This window comes from Passer domesticus, chromosome Z, assembly GCF_036417665.1.
Source record: "Passer domesticus isolate bPasDom1 chromosome Z, bPasDom1.hap1, whole genome shotgun sequence".
In the NCBI taxonomy this organism is placed as follows: Eukaryota; Metazoa; Chordata; class Aves; order Passeriformes; family Passeridae; genus Passer; species Passer domesticus.
In genome coordinates, this window is record NC_087512.1 from 15,588,715 (window position 1) to 15,607,395 (window position 18,681).

The 18,681-nt window shown below is 38.4% G+C and overlaps 1 protein-coding gene across 2 annotated transcripts in view; it reads right to left on the reverse strand.

Moving 5' to 3' along the window:
• The window catches only part of PAIP1 (poly(A) binding protein interacting protein 1), a 26,538-nt gene extending 7,860 nt beyond the window's left edge, over positions 1 to 18,678 (reverse strand). Inside the window, exons 1-7 of one of the 2 annotated variants that reach the window (XM_064404287.1) lie at positions 18,541 to 18,678; positions 17,068 to 17,185; positions 13,474 to 13,655; positions 8,726 to 8,914; positions 5,279 to 5,391; positions 2,035 to 2,146; positions 351 to 476 (exon numbers count right to left, since the gene is read on the reverse strand). In XM_064404287.1, coding sequence (XP_064260357.1) covers positions 351 to 476; positions 2,035 to 2,146; positions 5,279 to 5,391; positions 8,726 to 8,914; positions 13,474 to 13,655; positions 17,068 to 17,098 — 753 coding nt within the window. In that variant the 5' untranslated portion in view covers positions 17,099 to 17,185; positions 18,541 to 18,678. Of the gene's footprint in view, positions 1 to 350; positions 477 to 2,034; positions 2,147 to 5,278; positions 5,392 to 8,725; positions 8,915 to 13,473; positions 13,656 to 15,121; positions 15,357 to 17,067; positions 17,186 to 18,540 lie in introns of those variants that run through there. The other variant, XM_064404286.1, reaches the window with a different exon arrangement.
• Positions 18,679 to 18,681: the final 3 nt, after the last annotated feature.

The window sequence follows — 18,681 nt, forward strand, 5'->3', positions numbered from 1 at the left end:
TAAGATATCACAATTCATTCAGACTGGTTACAGTTTTCTCCCACACCAGAAGCAGCAAAATGAGATCTAGAGGAACCATGCATTTGTTGGCACCTTAACTTCAGTTCTATTGCTCATCTGTACATAAATGGCCTTGAATTTATTTTTAGAGCTTCTTGTTACTTTTTTTACTGGCTTAATTTCCTAATGGTACTAAGGAAAACAAAACAGTAGTTTGTTCTGCTAATACTGTAAAGTATAAACCCTGACAAATACTTCCTCATTTGCAATTTACCCTACTATTCCCTATATTAAAGCTAGGCAGTTTAAAGAACTTGTTTTTTTTTTTTCTTTTAATAATATTGTCTCACCTTCAGCAGTTTCACTGCACATATCAAATTACTGTCCACTGGATTAGAGAAGAGTGCATTCAGTAATTCCCGAAGGCCTTCTTGAAGAATTTCTGCCCGTGTAACCTGTCCCTTTGTTCCTTTAATCTGCAAAACATATAAAAACCCCTCCAATATTTAAAATGCTTAAGTTTAGAAATTAATTTGGGCACATTTTCTCTGTTGAATGCTGTATTATTTGGTTTGTGATCAACACAGTTGACATCTATATGCCAAATACTGTAACCATTTTAGAGCACAGACTTTCACTGAATCATAGAACGGTTTGGGTTGGAAGGGACATTAAACATCATCTAGATCATCACCTACCTCAATCTGCTGGCCATACATCTTCTGATGCATGTTATGTTGAGATCCTCATCCACCAACACCCAAAACCCTTCTCAGCAGAGTTGCTCCTGACTGATTCTCCACCCAGACTGTATTTGTGCCTGGCTCTGATGACTACCTTGCACTTGACCTTGTTTGCATGGTCCCACCTCCCAAGCCTGTCTTGGTCCCTCTGGGTGACATCCCTTCCTGCCAGCACACTGATTGCACCACACAGCTCAGTGTCAGTGGAAAACTTACTCTGAGTAATCTCCTTGCAATTCTGGCATAATAATGCAAGTCTAGAATTTTGTTTCTCTGCTAACAATTTGCTAAGAAAAGCTACCAAATGCCTGCCAAATGATTCAAAAATACCAAATTCCCAGAACCTCATGCTCTTTTCTACACTGCATTACCTATTCTCTACAGCAGTGGTAGCTTAGTTCTAGAAAGCAGTCTTTATATAATTAAAAAATTACAGAAAATGGTTTAAAACCAAATAGTATACTCCAAGGAATATGGTATACTCCACAAATGGACAACTTCCCTTGTTCCAAAGTCGTTGAAAATCTTCATTTTCTTCTAGCAAGTGAAAAGTAGATTTCAAGGACCACTTAAGGTCCAGAAATGGAAGAGTTAGAGAAGGATCTTCCTCATGCTGCAGAACATTTTTATAGAGTTTGCTTAAATCGAGCCACTGAAACAATCAAGTCATATGTGCATTTTTAATTACGTTACAGCATGAAGTGAACTTGGTGAATGCACAGGCATAAAAAAAAATTTGTACACATTTTTGAACATATCACACATGAAGTTGCATGAAGTTGCTAAATACAAGATTGCATACTTCATGCACGCACCAATAACTCAACCATCAGAAGAAGCACCTTTAAAAGTCTGCATTTTTATCTCTTCATTTTGAGGATTTTCACATCTGCCTCAAGAGTTTGGTAACACCTCTTATTAGCACCTGAATACTGAATAACATGTTTTTGATCCTGATCTGCTTCTGCTAGGCATTTAATATGTTGTTTAAGAATAGCCATCTAGGGGTTTTGTCAGTAAAAGAAAATAAAAGCTTAATTTCAAAGATGTTTGTGGTTGGCTCTTCCCACAAATCCTTACACTTTCATTTTTATACATTTCTAATGATATTGTCCTTTTTTGTTCATATGTTTCTTGGACATAAGCATTATAATGAAACTGTTCTAAAGTTCTTTTACTTTACTGCCCTCTGCCTTTAGAAAAACACCCCAAATTATAGTCCACTTCAGTGTTTACCTACGCACAAGAAAAAATGTATAAAGAGCCATGTTACCCATGACTTTCTTCTTACCTCTAAGTTAAGATAAAGTTCAGCTAAGAACAGCACAAAGGCATGAAATTGTTTTCTAGTAGTCTCATCCCCTTTGGTAGCTTCATCTCTGTTTTCATACTCCGTTCGACATCTGTAAAAATTAAAGCACAATTACACCATCTGTAATCATTCCAACATATGTCACACACTACTCATTTAAAGGAATGCTGAGAACTTATGAACTGCATGAAAGTTGAATGCTTGGATGTATGATCTGTGAAGGGAATGAGAGGCCTTCACGAAGAAACAGTGGATTTGCATCCTTTTAGAGGAACACATATGACTACATTATTAGGTCTTTAAGCACTGAGGTATCTAATGCAGTAAAATTAAATAGAACAACTTACAACATGTAGAAATTAATAGTTACACAATTTTTACAACTGAATATGGGTCCAGGATGTGCAACAGTAACACAGGCAGCCAATGCCTGAAGAAATGAAGTAGACATGTTCCCCTCTTCAGGGTGCTTACCACATGGTCTTAGATGTCTTTACACTTATTTGATTAATTCTTTATCTTGCCATGTTAAGTGACAGTAATACATAATTCATGACACCCAGCTGAGCGGTGTTAAGTGACACTCTAGAGAGAAGGGATGGCACAGGAGAGGGACCCTGACAGCTTGAGAGGTGGCCTTGTGCAACTCATGAAGTTCAACGAGGCCAAATGTAAGGTTCTGCATACGGGTCAGGGCAATGCCAAGCATTAAGAACAGCTTCAGCAGGGAAGTGGTTGAGAACAGTCCTGCCAAGAAGGACTTCAGGTGTTGGGTGATGAGAAGATCAGTGTTACTGTGCATGCTTGAAGCCCAGAAAGCCAATTGTATCCTGCATCCAGAGCCCCGTGGGCAGCAGGGCAGGGAGGGGATTCTGCCCCTCTGCTCTGCGGAGACCCACCTGGAGCACTGCATTCAGCTTTGGGGTTCCTCTGAACAGGGAGGACACAGACATATTGAGTGAGACCAGAGAAGGCCACTAAGTTGACCATAGGGCCTTAGTGTCTCACCTACGGATACAGGCTGAGAGAGCTGGGAGTGCTCAGCGGGGAGCAGAGAAGGCATCGGTGACACCTTGTAGCACCTTCCAGTACCTAAAAGGGGCCCCAAAGAGGGCGGGAGAAGGACTTTTCACACGGGCATGTAGTGACAGGACAGAGGGGAACGGCTTCAGACTGACAGAGGACAGGCTTAGACTAGATGTTAGGAAGAAATTTTTTACTGTGAGTGTGGTGAGGCATTGAGACAGGTTCCTAGAGAAGCTGTGGATGCCTCATCCTTTTGTTTAAAGCCAAGCTGTATGGGGCTCTGAGCAACCTGGTCTAGCGGTTTCCTGCCCATGGCAGAGGGATTTGGAACTAGATGATTCTTAAGGTCTCTTCCAACCCAAATAATTCTATGATTCTGTAATTTAAATATAAATATAAAAATAGGATTAACAAACTATGGCAGTGAAGTAATTTTTCTAGTATTTAGAAACTGTGCCAAAAATACACAAGTTTACATAACAGTACAAAAACAAAAACAAAATTAAAAAATATTTCAGATAAAAGGAAACCCAGACAAATTTTAATGTATTCTGAATGATTGTGTAATGGATAAAGAAAAAGCGGGGAAACTGAAAAGTCTTAAGAGTTGAAATACAAAGTTTCAGGTAGAAACTTTGTTGAGAAACAGTAGATGACCTCTCCATGGTCACATTATTAAGTTGTTTATCTGCACACATGCTCCCCGCTCACAATTTCATCCATATTAGCAAGCAAAACATCAGCAACTTTTAATTAATAGCTTGAGGATGCTAAAATGAATGTTATCCATTGGGTTTGCTTCAAAACCAAGAACCAGAAAGTGCAACATTAACAGGGATTTCCTTTCATGTTCAAGTAACACACAGTTAAAAAAAATCATAAGCAATGACTTTGAAAGAAAAAACAAAACAAGCTAAAATCATCAATTTAAAAAAAAAGAAAAACAACAATAAAAGAGAGAAAAATGAGTGTTTTCAACTTCTGCTTCACAGTGTTTGAACTACATCAAGGACTCTTCTGCTTCTCACCGCAACCCACCAGCGAGGAGGCTGGGGTGAAGATGAGGGGAGACACAACTGACCCCATGCTGACCACACAGATATTCCATCTCATGTGCCCTAATTTTATGTGCCAGCATATAAACCAGGGAGAAGGCTGCCTGGAGTCCACTGCTCAGGAACTATCTGGGCATCCTGGGTGGTGAGCAATTACATGGTGTGTCTCTTGTTTTATATATGCTAATTCTTTTATCACTGTTATTATATTCACATCCTTTTCTGTCCTAATAAAATATCTCAACTCATGAACATTAGTTTTTCTGTCCCCAAGTCTCTTGCTTATCTCATTGGTAGGGTGGGGGAAGTGAGTGAGGGACTGCAAGCTGCCAGGTTAAACCACAACATTCCATTCATGATAAAAGACCATTGAAATGCACTACAGTAGAAGTTCATCACACTTTTGCTGGATTAAGTAAAAACTTTTCAAATAAGAGGCAAACGTGAAGCTTAGAAAGCCAGACATCTTTAAACAAAAAACAAAAGGCAAATTTCTAAAGAATTTAGAAAAAAAAGTGTCCAAGACAGTACTCCTTCAAATGTCATGCAGTAATACTTGAGAGGATATGTAACAATTTAAAAATGTTGCATTTTTTGTCAACTACAAAGTGTAATCATCATTAAGCTGTGGTCCCTAGAAATCTGCAGTAACTGAAACTGAAGAAATTTATCCTTCAGGATTTTATACAACTATTTCATAGATACATTTGAAGTCAGTTTGCCCATCAGTGAATAAACTTTACACAGCAATTCGAGGCAAAAACCAAAAGCACTAATTAATAACCCGCAATTAAGTAAGTATTGGCAAGAGTCAAAGGACAAGGACAGTACCTATATGTGCATTTAGCATACTTTTAAAGTAGATTAACTTTTCAATTTGCACTATTTTGGGGATCAGTCTAATATACTCAGTTCAAAAGAACTCACAGAACTTCAAACGGAGTCCTATTTTATGTTTAAAAATATTAAAATATTTTAAGATGCATGTGTTCAATACTCAGCATGTACCTGTGTTTTGATACTCCTCAATCTGTACTACTATTTTAAATAATTATCTCTTTGTATGCAACAGAAAGAGTTAACACACAAACCAGGAAGATGTAACTGAGGAGAATAACAGGCTTAAAGTGACTGATACTGACCTCTGAAGCAGCAACTGTCGAAAGTTCCCACTTTGTGGACTAATGGTTAGGTGGTGAGATAGATAGTTACACAACCGTGCTCCCATGTATGAAAAATTTGGGACAGATGTGGCCTTCCAAAATAAAAACGTAAAAATAAATTATTTAAAATAGTAATGATTACACTATCAGAAAATATTTTTAAAAGCTTTTTTGAAATCCATGCTTACTTAATTTGATCAGACAACTTAAGAGCAGAAAATTAATGATTAATAATTACTATTTTCTGTGTTCACTTTTGTATTGCTTTAGCATGTTGATATATGCGCTTCAGCAGAACTTAAAAGTTCATTACACTGTGATTCTGTGGCTCTAAGAAAACAACCACCATTATGTCATTTGTCTTCCTGTAACTCTAGTTCTGCACTGTGACATACAACTGAAGAGTGTCTCAAAGTCACTTACACACTGCTTATACCAAAAAAAAAATAAACCCTGGATATTAAGACACTTTCCCAAGAACACATACTTTCTCAAAGAACAATGAGTACATTCAAACAACATCATAAAAATTATCTTCTTTTAGTCTATAAGCTATTTATTACATAATGTCTTTTTGCCATGATTAATACCCAGGGGAAGAGTGTAAGAACATGGCTAGTAAAGAGAAATACTTTCTCCCATACATGCTCCAGCAATCTGCAAAATTGCAAACTTCTGAACAGAGAGTAAGACTAGACCATTACAATTAACAGCTCTTGATGTATCCTTTCTATCTTAAAACAAGTCCTGTTACTACTGAACATCTATACCTATGACATGTAAGAAAAGGTGAAAGGAATGATATTGTGTAAAAACTTCTGTTTTCATCTGATAATTCAAACTTTAAAGAGGTGGAAATTTATTTTGTTCACTCATTTTCAAGCTTCCTCTAACAACACCTGAATTTCAGATTATTTCTCAGATGCAGTTTCAGTGAAAAGAGGTTCTGCTGCAAATAGCTTCACCAGCTCTGCCCAGAAGAAAATGAGGATACTAAGAATTCAGTAAACTTCTCCTTTAGCTTTATAATCTTTGAGTATCTTTTTTACATCTTGATCATCTATCAGTGCTACAGATATGCTTGCATGTTTGAGATGTTCCAACATGTTTGAAAAAAAAAGAAGTCTTGTTGATGCAATTATACCTAGCTACCTCTTACAGGTAGAGAAAAAGACATCATTATACTATGAGAATAGAGTTGCTGGAAAAAAATTAAGTGTCTTTGGAAGATACAACAAGTTTGAGTAATTAAGATAGACAAATGGAATTCACTTTACAGCAAGGGGCATGTGAACTACCAAAAAAAGACTTTGATGCTGTGGTTCAATCAGTTGCTCTGACTAAAAGAGGTACCCCTGTTTTATAAGGTGAGTCTTTTTTATAATGTGAGCCTTTTTAATACTTCTTCTTAACAAAAAAAACCCCAACCCAACAAACCCCCAGCAAACAAAAACTTTAACACTCAAACACCTACACAAATTATTTAAACCTCATCTACATTATCTTTCTTATTAGTTGTCTGTACTTGTGGTTGCACCAAACATTGAAATAGGTATTATGATCTGGCATAGCACACACAGACAAAAAAAAAAATCCACCCTATATCTTCCTAATAATCAATCATTACATTGCAAAATCATATTCTTGGAACAATTATTGCTGGTCACTTTATCTCCAATTCAAAAAAGTCACAATCTAAGCATGAAGGCTAATCTACCAATGCATATCTTCAGAAACTGTAGTTGCTCTAACAGGAACAATCCACTGCATTAACTAGGCAACAGTAAAGGTTCTTAAACTATGAATTCAGTGTCCAGATTTTGGAAGACAAAAGAACTGGCACTTCATTTTCTGCAAACATAAATAAGAATGTAAGTATGTAATTACTACTTAGAGACAGGCTAAGATACCTTACACAGAGATGATGGGAAGACCCTACAGAACTTGGGTTTACTTCATTTCAGTATATTTCCTTTATAAACCTAGCATCTGTAAATCTGCTTAGTTGGGTCAAATTTGTATCACTGAAGCAGATGCTTATAAGTTACAGCAATGTTAATTGTTTTGTAAAAACCAGGAGACAAATGCTTGAGCTTCTGCTCAAGACAGAAGAATAATAAGTATACTTGGCTTTTCTTAGACACTATGCTAGCCTGACACACAGGTTATCTAAAATTAATGCTTTTGGATACTAGCCTAACCTTTTGGCATTAAGTTTTATTTTTCATGTAACTTTTTCATGCAAATTTTTCAGACTAACATTGAACTTCTGAGTTGAGGAAGCCACAGTAAACCCTATGCTGAACTTGTTTTTAAAGGGGGACAGAGAGTAAGAGGCAACACTAAAACTTCTATTAAATGCAAGTCAATGTATTTAAAATAAATAGCATAAATTCCTCTTTTTTCCCTTCCAATAAACTATCCTCCATGGGTTCAAATAAAGAATGGGAAAATGATGCTGCCAAATGCAGCACAGGTGATCATCATGTCTAACGAAACTGGTCTCAATTAAATTTGCATTAATTCTGTATAATAATGAGAAACCTGAGATTCTACAGTTCTGTACAATGACCAACCAGTCATTCCACTTCTACATACAGCAGATTAAAATATTCTGCTGGTATCTTCACTTAAGTAAAAGTCTGCTTTTTTACTTTTATTCAAGGTAGAACTTGAAAGCAACAAACCTATGAAAGACACCCAACACAATAAAGAGCAAGCCAGAAGCATGGCTTCCTTTTCTGCAGCGAGCCCAAAGACAGTAACAGCAGCTCATTTGCTAAGCAACACATATTAAGCTGTTCTTTCCAATGGCTCCCCCAATTAGTGCAGAGTTCAGCTCAAGGTCTCTGTCCTCATTTCCATGGCCATCAATGGAACTGGACCTTGCTACCCTTAGAGAAGCTTTTCTTTTCTCCAATTATGCTGTTCTGAAACAGGTATATTTCAAACAAAGAAAAAAGACTGGCATTAAAGAGGTATTTCCCAAAGGATGCCGTGTCCAGTAGGTATGAATTTAATTTTTAAATACCTAGGAATTAAAAGTATCTTAGGACAATGAAGATTTTTTTTTTTGCACAAGCAAATGAAAGTGTACAATATTGTGTAAGTTTCTTCAATCTTTACTAACAAAAATTAAAATAAAACTTCCTTTAATTAAGTAGCATAATTTCAACTGTAGTGCATTACCCAGGATACAAACACACAACAAAGGAAACAGCAAACTGGGAAAATGTATAGAATTCAGACATCCCAAATATGAGCTACTATTTCAATTTACTGAGCAAAATCCTTCCCTATGTATTTCAGTCTAAAGGGAAAAATATCATTAAAATACTACATTGATACAATCATGTAACAAATACTGGAATGCCTGTCTTGGACACTGGGTAACAAAGGCATAATGCTCATCTTGTAATACATTACCTGCTGGTAGATGAGTTCAACAAGTTCTTGTAAAGCTTCATCTGCAATAACCCAGCCGTTCAGTGTTTCAGCAAACTGTTCTATTTCTGTTTCAAAACAAGCTGGTTGCTCCGTGAGGTGGTTTAGGAAGTCTTGTACGTATTCTGCCAGAGTCAGATAGCCGTCGCATCTATCTTCAAAGGAGGAATCCTGCAGAAGTGAAAGAATATGCCAACTACTTAAAAACAACCTTGAAGAACTCTTACACTTTCTGTCTCCAGAAATAACCATACAGCCTTTAGTTTTGAGTCTCTGTATACTTAGTAGAGATCTTTATTACACAGTTCACTTCAACATTTTTACAGAGCATAGACCCCCAACACCTCCTGGAGTGTAGACTTCAGAAGCCTTTTGTAGTCCAATCAGCTTAAGACCAGGCCAAGTATTTTTACAGACATTAGGGTCTTCCAGTAAAATACATTAAAAATTGATTAAAAAGAATTAAGTTTCCCAAGCTGGCTGTAAGATTAACTAACAAACCAAGTAAGTTTATCTGTTAAGGGTAGAACTACCAAACTGAGGCTTAACACCCATTCTGGTGTAGACAATAACTGTACTGTGGATTAATGAATCACAGAAGGAAAAAGAATGGAAAATTTGAAACAAAGTACTTTGACCTTGGATAGTGTGTATAGTGCTCCAAAAATATGCAGAAGGGAGAGTAATTAGAGAAATATAATAAATACATAGTACCGTTCCCATGTAAGAAGTATAATCAGAAAAACTGCTATTTTAAAGTCAGAGTATTTGTGTCTCTTGGCAAAAGATAAAAGATTACAAGGCATGAAATGAAACTATTCAAATTGAATTGCATTAATTCACAGCTACTGAGGTTTAAAACCAGACAAGACAGTAAACACAACTGCTCTGTAAACAGAGGAGGGGCTACCCAGTATCACTTTATTGACATTTATGATCCTACCAATGAAACAGAGTTTTGTCCATTCAGAAATTAATCTATGTGAGAGTATCTAAAGCCAATACTGTTCCAGATGATTATAATGCAGGTATACGAAGAGAATAGCAAAGAAAGCTGCATACTTTGTGATGTCACTAGTAGTAACATAGTACAAATAAATAATTTTGCCACACTACACAAAAGGTTGTGTAAATAGTCTCATATATTTCAGAAATGCAAGAAGGAGCCTGAAGTGGTACTTCTAAAAAAATTACTTACAATTCAAGACATAAGAGTAACGTAAAGAAAATCAGAATTCTCAACTGTTCTATAATTTAAAAATGCTTAAAGCTACGGTAAAGCTAAAATGATAAAGCATTTTTTCTTTACTTAGTGTACATAAATATATCAACAAGGATTATAAATATATTGTCCCCCATCCCCTTCTACTCCCTCAGTAGGGATTTTTCATTACTTTGTCTTCTAAATGCCTATCTCTCCTCTACTGAGAAGCAATATGGATCTTTGAAAAATTTCTAGCTGGATATGAGCTATGAGAAAGACAAGATACACATTGTTGAAAATCACATCCTTATATTAATTTTATGACCTGTGAAGAATGTGTGGGTAAAAAAACCAAACTTTCCAAAATCATTCAGACATGTCATAATTAGTGAGGTGGGACACACATCAGTGTAACAGAAGTAAAATATATTTAAGTAGAAGATATGCCAGTTTATAACACTAAAGACTAAATAACTTAATGTTGCCCACCAGAAATACAAAAAATATAGGTTTACGGAAATAAAGGCAAATTATTACTACGTAAAGCCTTTGACAACCTAAGGATTGGAGCACAGACACTTCAGAGATCCTTTCTAACCTACAGTTTTCTATGATTCTAATGGCTTGGAGCTTACAAATCCAAAAAGTAAAGGCTAACAGGCCTATGTATGACTTGCTACATACTCTGCTTCACTAAAGAAAATCAACATTTATAAGGCAATTTCGAACAGCCCAGTAGGAGTTCTGTACAATAAATTTAAAACTAGTCTGTTTCACAAAACTACTACATTACTGTGCAGCTACTGAAGCTTAATCACATACAGCTGAACTAGCATCTCTCCAAACAACCTGTCTGAAAACTCTCCAGCCAGGCTGCAGAGCATGCAATTGCTGTAGCTAGTAAAAGAAGCCACTCCTTCTGAAAGCCACCAGATTGTTACAAGATCCTCCTTCAGCAGAGAGGAAGGTGTCTTCCTCTCATACTCTCTTGGCAAGAATCCTGTCTTGGAGAACATCCTTGTGTTGTAAGAGATCCCCGTACCACTTGGTACACTGGTGTCCCTGCTGTATACTCTCATTTTCAGTTTGTAATTAAGAGCCTAAACACAGAGAACTAAACTCTATATGACATTCATCTACCTGTACTAAACATGCGACTTCAAAAGAAGTCTAGGTTTCAGTAACTGCTCCAGGGAACTGAACAAATGGGAGAGAAAAACGAGTACTTTGGAAATTCAGAAATATACATGTTTATTAAAATTTATAATTGATACTTTAAAAACTAACTAAATTTAGCCCAGTGGTTTCTAGACATAAAGTACTTGCATGTCTCATTGTGAGATTTTAGAATTTAACATAAACCTAGAACCACACAATGTACCAAGCCAAGGAAAACAAAGCAAATAGCTCTTGATTATTTTTCGAGAAGAGTTGGCTAACAGAAGCCTGTAAGAGTACACATCACTACAAAGTTACAATTTAAAGCCACAAAAGTAAGCTAGAAGTTTTCTGTTAATTTCAGTAATTACTCCATCAAGCCAGCGCTCCAATTTCTTTCCCTAATCTTTGATAGCTATAGGATGGGATCCTGAATTATTCACAGCAAAAGAGTAACTGATAAAAAGATGATGGATTTGCCTCTCTTATTATGTGTCAGTTCATGAGTTTACATACAGAAAAGTAGAAGGCTAAATAGGTATTAGAATTCCTCTGATACACATAAAGATAAAGCAGAAAGTCTATTGCAAAGATTCACAAGACAAATCTGCTCTTACTCAGTTTCTTTATATGTTGCGATTGCTGTTTTCTTTTATCTAGTACATTCACATTTCCACTTAAGAACTTAGTCACTAATAACTTATCATTAATTTGATTTTTCTTCAGACTTCTTAGGACCAAGCTTTTTTTCCTTTTGGTTAAATAAACTCAACAAGTTTCCAATAAATTTATTGCAAACCCAAGCACAAAAAGACTGTTGCATATACAAAATGACCTATTCATTTTAAAACTCATGGTCAAAATCAGTAAAGTGTGCTAAAATCAGTAATGTGTGCAATAACTGTAGAGTGTGCTAAATTTTTTATTTTTATGACAATTAAGCCCAATTCATAAAATTCCTTTGATTACTAAATTAAAAAAATAACAGATTTTCTAATAGTGAAGAATGAAAGAAAAATACCAATGCTTTATGTGTATCATATTCTAATTAAAGTCCCTGCAACATGTTTTTCTAATGTTTTCAGAGGTAGTTTTATTAATAGATGAGTCACATTCATAGCATATTAAACAACATAGCAACCAGGAACTTCCACATGTTAGTGTGTTTTTGCAAAACAGCTGAAAAGCAACATTGTTGTCATTGAAACTTTGCAGTTTTAAGAGTGCACCATGAATGCTATTGGAAAGGTTGTTTGGGTTTTTTCTGTCTTGAAACTGAAACTCTTTATTTATAGAGAAAACATGTAACCAGTGCTGGGGCAAAGCAGATATTTTTTCTCCCAGATTATCAATCCACCAAAACACATTCATATTGGCATTGTTAACAGTTGTATATTGGCTGTGGGGTTTATTATACAGGACAGTAATTACATTCAGTAAACAGGCAAAGCTGGTAACACTAAGGTAACATCAATTTTACTGGTGAGGAAAAGATTTCAAAATACCAAACCACCACATTCAGCGTTCAAATGAAGTATTTTTCTACCCGTTATCAAAAATCAATTTGATTCAGCATCCCCTTTTTTTTTTACCATTTGATTGTATTTGTAAAAGTTCCCACCTGTTTAGATATAGTACCAAAGTTTGACTGTTTGCATAACAAAAGGATATGCCAAGAATTCACAGAGATCTTCCCTGGAGTAGAATTACTGAAGCAGTAACATGGAAGAGAATGGAGTAGAAAACAGAAGTACCAGCTTTTATTACATGATGCATCTATAAACTGATCTGAATCTGGCTGGAAATACATTTCTTACTAGGTGTGCTGGTAGGAATGAGTCTAACACTCTTTCTGCCCTTTGGTGATACAACACCACTGATGACACAGGATGGTACAGCAGCTTAGGCAGTCATGACGAATGGTACCTGTGGCACAGGAAATTCAGGAAAGGCAAAGCCTGTGCTCAGAAAAGCTAAAGTTCAAGCTTTCTCTCCCTGTGAATTCTGCATAAAAGTGAAGTTATGCTTTCATTTAAAATGCAGTATAGATGTAACTACAACAGAGGTAGTCACCAAAAAAACCAGCTGACTCTCATGCTGAAAGGAACCAATGCCTGGTGTAGTCAAAAAGGAACATGGTTTTGTGCAGCAAGCTTTGGCAAAATATCCCACAGCGTGTACATCATAATATTCATCCATTATCACTTAACATTCTGGCTGGATCTCTGGAGGTTATAATCAGAATTTTTGCAATCGCTTCAGCAAATACAGAATTAAAATTATTTGACATAAAAGATTTCAAGAAAACATTACTAATTTGAATACAAGTAAATTAGCACATACTAAAGAATGAAGATAAAACACTCACTGTGAAATTCTGATTGAAGTTCTGGTTGTACCCTGGTGGATAAAATTCAGGTGCTTTAGCAGACAAGTTTGATGTTGCTACAGGATCCACAGCTAACTGAGGTTCAGCCATTTCTGGTCCAGAATCAAGAACTGAAACTTTATCTTGTGATCCAGATGGAATTCCTGTCTTTTGCAGGTGTTCTGAAAAATTTTTGTTAACAGCTTGTCTTAGAAATCACTAAATGAGTATGTATTCACAAAGAGTAAACACAGAATATATATGTTTGCATTTTTTTACTTAAAGTGTGGCTTTACCCTAAATATACTTTCTTTAAATATACAGGTTTACTTTACATATATAGATTTTATTTTTTATTATTAGATATGGATATTCATTTAAACACACTCCACATGTCTTTGTACATGATAGAAAGTAAACAGTGCTCTTGTGCAGGTGAACAAAAAAGAATGGAGATGGGAAAAAAACTTATTTTCAATGTAAACACATTGTCTAAGAGTTAACCTAAGCAACTAGTAAATCTGCTTATAGTATATTTGATTATCCTGTGATTTTTCACAGATTTGAGATACAAGATACATTTGGAAGGTCAATAAATGACAGACATTACTGATTTTGACCAACACTTATTTTCAACAAAATTCTCAAGGAGACTTGGCTATTGTTGTTCTTATATACCATTTACCAAAACATGCAATTGAAGCATTTTTAAAACACTATTTTCCAAACCATTCTTTACTCATAAGTTTAATGAAAACAGAACCTGATACCTACCTGAAAAAGCTGACCAACAAACATTGCTTTGTGTTACTGTTGGGTTGGGTTTATTTTTTTGCAAATAGGCTGGAATTCTTCAGTAGGGGGAAGGCTGAGACCATCTGCAGTCAGATTAACAGATGGATAAAAACCACACTCAGATGTGGGGGCACAAAAGGGGGGAAAAGGCAGAGAGTATTGCAAGCAGCTGCAATACATCATCACACCTTTACCTGGTCCAGGTCCACCACCACCCATGAAGGGGTAAAAAAAATAGACAAGTACATATGAAACATTATTTAAAAATTACAGTAACATCATCTTGTATTTAAAACCAGCATGCTGGTTTCAACTGGGATTGAGTTAATTTTCTTCTTGCTAGCTAGTACAGCACTATGTTTTGGATTCAGCATGAGGCAAGTGTCAATAACATGGGTCTCCCATGTTCTGATGGTGAGCAGATGCACAAGACGCAGGGAGGCAGCAACGACTGGACAGCTGACCCGAACTGGCCAAAGGGATAATCCACCCCACAGAATGTGACGTTCAGTATATAAACTGGGGGGGGGGGGAGTTGGCCACGAGTTGTCAATTGTTGCTGAGGGACAGGCTGGGCATCGTCAGCAGGTGGTGAGGTGACTGCACCGTGCATTAGATGATCCTCTTTTTTGGAACCCCAAACCTCTTTGGGTTTTCTTGGTCTTACCCCTCCCTCGTCACCCAGGTGTCCGCCGGCCCCAGGGCTCAGCACGCTGGCCCGGCCTCAGCGCGGGGCGCGCATCGCGCACCGGGAACGGGACCACGCTCCCGAGGGCAGGGGCCGCTGCCCCGCGGCGGGCGGGAGCTGCGCAGGTGCCCCGCGAAAAGAAAGAGCGGCGAGAGCAGCCCGTACCTGCCATCCCGGTGCCCAGGGGCGCCGTCTTGGGAGGCCGCAGCGGTTCCTGCTGCGGGAAGAGGCCTCCCGGCTGGTGCTGCTGCTCCTCGGCCGAGCCCGGCCCGCGGGACGCGCTGCCCGCAGGGCGGGCCCCGCCGCCGCTCTCCGGCGCGCCGCACCCGCGGCCCCGGCCGGCACCCGGCGCTCGGTCGAAACTCTCCGACATGCTGAGGCCGGGCGGCTCGGGCGCTCACGGGAGGGAGGAGCGGAGCAGAGCGGGGCGGGCGGGCCTCGGGGGCGGGCGGAGCGCGGGCCCGCCCCGGCCCCGCACTTTCGGTTTCACCCCGCGCAGCGCCGCGATGGCCGCGCCCGCCCCGAGCCCGCGGCAGCCTGGAAACGGCGTTTCCAAAGGCACCGTATTCCCTGCGACTGCATCTCCACGGTAACCAGCGGGGCGAGGTGACCGTGGCAGGGCCAAGGCTTCAGCTGCAAGAGGAGAGCAGCAGCCACAGGTGCATCAAGCCATGCTGTGCATACACAGCTGTTTACACCAGAGACGAATGGAAAAGCTACAGGCGAAATTCTAAATTTAACCCCATGAAGTTGAGGCTCCATCGTGACCATATTATTGTACGGTTAGGGCTACTTCATAAAACTATGTTTGTTCAGAAAAATATATTTTCATGCATAATTTATGCGTGATGTGATAACAAATGCTCTTCTGATTTAATGTTGAACAACCACCTTCCACACCAATAGGAACCAACTCAAGAACATGGTCCGTGTAATGTATTTTTCCTAATATTATCACATAAACTGAGAACGATTAAACTCACATGTCCATTTACAATTTAATTAATCTACTCTTTTTCAATTTCAGTCCAAAGTCTTGCTCTCATTGTTTTGCAAACTCTGTATCACAGTCAGCTTTCAAGATGAGGAGGGCAAGTGTAACCTGGTGTGTCACAAATACCCCATCAAGTAATGCTGCTGTGGAAGTTTATATTTTATCTCCCTGGACAGTCTGGTCTGTGCTGTCCTTGCCACTTGTTCCTGCCACAACATAAACATCAAAAGATTGTGTGGCATTGGGTGCTGCTCTGTTCACCACTCATGAAGGGGTGAAAAAAATAGACAAGTATGTATGAAACATTATTAAAAAGTTATGATAGTGTTGTCTTGTATTAAAAAAAAATCCAATTGGATTGTAAAATGGTGCCTTTAGAAGTAAGGTACCTATTGGGCTTATTATTACATGTTACCACTTTCAATTATTGACAGGGGAGGGGCAGGGTATAAAATATTAGCTCCCTAAGGCATGTATTAGACTGATTTTTGGCAAGATAAAAAGGTGGCCAGACATTAAAGGTGTCACAACTTAAAATTAATGAGGCTCATGGGGAAACTGTTCCTAGGCAACCCTTGTGGAAATATAGAATGGTAAACTAACAAATCTATATTCTGCAACTGGAAAGTGAGCTGCTGCAGGATGTTTTGAATGAGTCTTAAAAAAACATTATAATATTTCACTTGTGTAAACCATTGTCAAAACTAATTTAAGCAGCATTACCAATTCTTTAAAGATCACAAATTAGCTATTAAATGTCTCCATTAAAAATATTCAGTGTTCTTGTGTTATCAGCTCCAGTTTTAATGCCTATATTGTGACCTCTGTCAACATCTGTAGACTTTGCCTTACCAGGAGGAGAATTAAAAGCTTACATTAATGTGAAGAAAAATGAAATTGTCCATCATTATATACTAATGGAAAATATGCCGATTTTGAATATGCCAATCTTTCGAGTTAGCAAATCTCATTCTTTAAAATTTACACCTAAGAGGAATTGAGTGCCTTAAGTTATTGAACAAGACAAGTTTTCACCTTTGGACGTAAATGTGAATTCTTTTCAGTTAGCAGACATTTTATGTTATATTAATTTAATAACCGTTTGGCAACTACTTACCATTTAAAGTGGAATGTGATCCCAAATCCATATTTTTCTTACAGATGCACTACTCAAGTTTGCATGAACACAGTTGAGTTTGGCTAGGAACCCAATTTCCTCTCCCTAGTGTAAACACCTAAAACAAAATTAAGAAAAATAATCAGGTAGTTAATTCCAAAATAACAAGCCCCAAATACTGCCTACAACAATATACCCCTTCAGACTGCTTGACATTATGCTTAGATGGTTTTGGCCAGAGTTGCTGAAGTCCTCTGAATTACTTCAAGCCTCTGAGGCCACACAGCAGAACCTCTGAGATCACTAAACTAGACAGACCTAACCTAAGCACTCAATGACTGGATTAAAACTTTCACCAAATACAATTATGAAAACTTCTAGGCAGCCACTAGGAGATACCTGTTTTGTTCTGTCCTACCTAATAACCTAAAACTCAGCTCAGAACCAAATCCACACACACACCTTTAGTGCCTGGTGCCAAGAAGTCACACACTGTAACCTTTTCACTATTCAGAACACAGGCATATAGTTTTTACATGAACTATATTTTTTAATGCTGATAACATATTTTTTTAGTTGGAAAAAAAAAAGAGAGCTGGTTTTAGCTTTTGAAATGCAATTTCTTGTTAACAGTTGGAATTATTCCAATCCCTGCCATACTGATGAGGCATGTTGTTGTAGGAGTCAATGGTTATTGAGCCCAAAACATAAACCACAGGCAAAATCTATAGCTCTAAAGCTCTACAGATTTCACACAAGCTTATTCAAAAGCACAGTAATGAACATTTAGTAGTAGAGAATCCTCTTAATTATTTTCAGGGTAACTCTCATGTTTTCAGCGCTTAACTTTACTTGCAAAGTCACCATTTATAAGTCTGGAAGCTGTGTCATCTCCAGCAACACGTAGTTTGCATGAGCAGCTACACAGACTTCAGTAAATTAAAAAAAAACAAACAAAAAAACCCAAACCAAAATATGCCTCATACATGGAACCCACAGATCGTGTGATGTAAGACAACATATGCAGGACGGTGTGAAGACAATGTATGGAGGCAATGAGCAGCGTGGCCGGCTGTCCTCTGGAACTGCCTCTCCAACCCCATGTGCTCTTCATCCAGCCATGTATTATTTCAACAGCTATAGAATCACAGGAGCACAGAATCGATTAAGTTGGAACAGACCGCTGAGATCACCGAGTCCAGCCTACGGCCGAGCATCACCACGACAATCAGACCACGGCACTGAGTGCCACGTCCAGCCTTTCCTTGAACACCCCAGGGACGGCGACTGCCCCACCTCCCCGGGCAGCTCATCCCAGTATCAAATCACCCTTTCTGTGAAGAAATTCCTCTCAAGGTCCAAAGTTGACACAGCTCCCCATCTTCTGTGCCCGTACTGCGCCTACCACTCCGACACCTCGCTGCTTTATCAGGCATTTTAAGAAGTAACAATAACGAAGAGGACACCACTTACGTGCTATGGCGTTAGCCCCACGTCCAACACGTCTCCTCGCCAGCCCCGACCTTCGGCTCCCCGCCGTGGCCAGCCACGGGAGGCCAGGCGCGGCTGTCCCGCTCTGCCGCTGCCGGCGCCGCGGGCTCGGCCAGCCCCGCG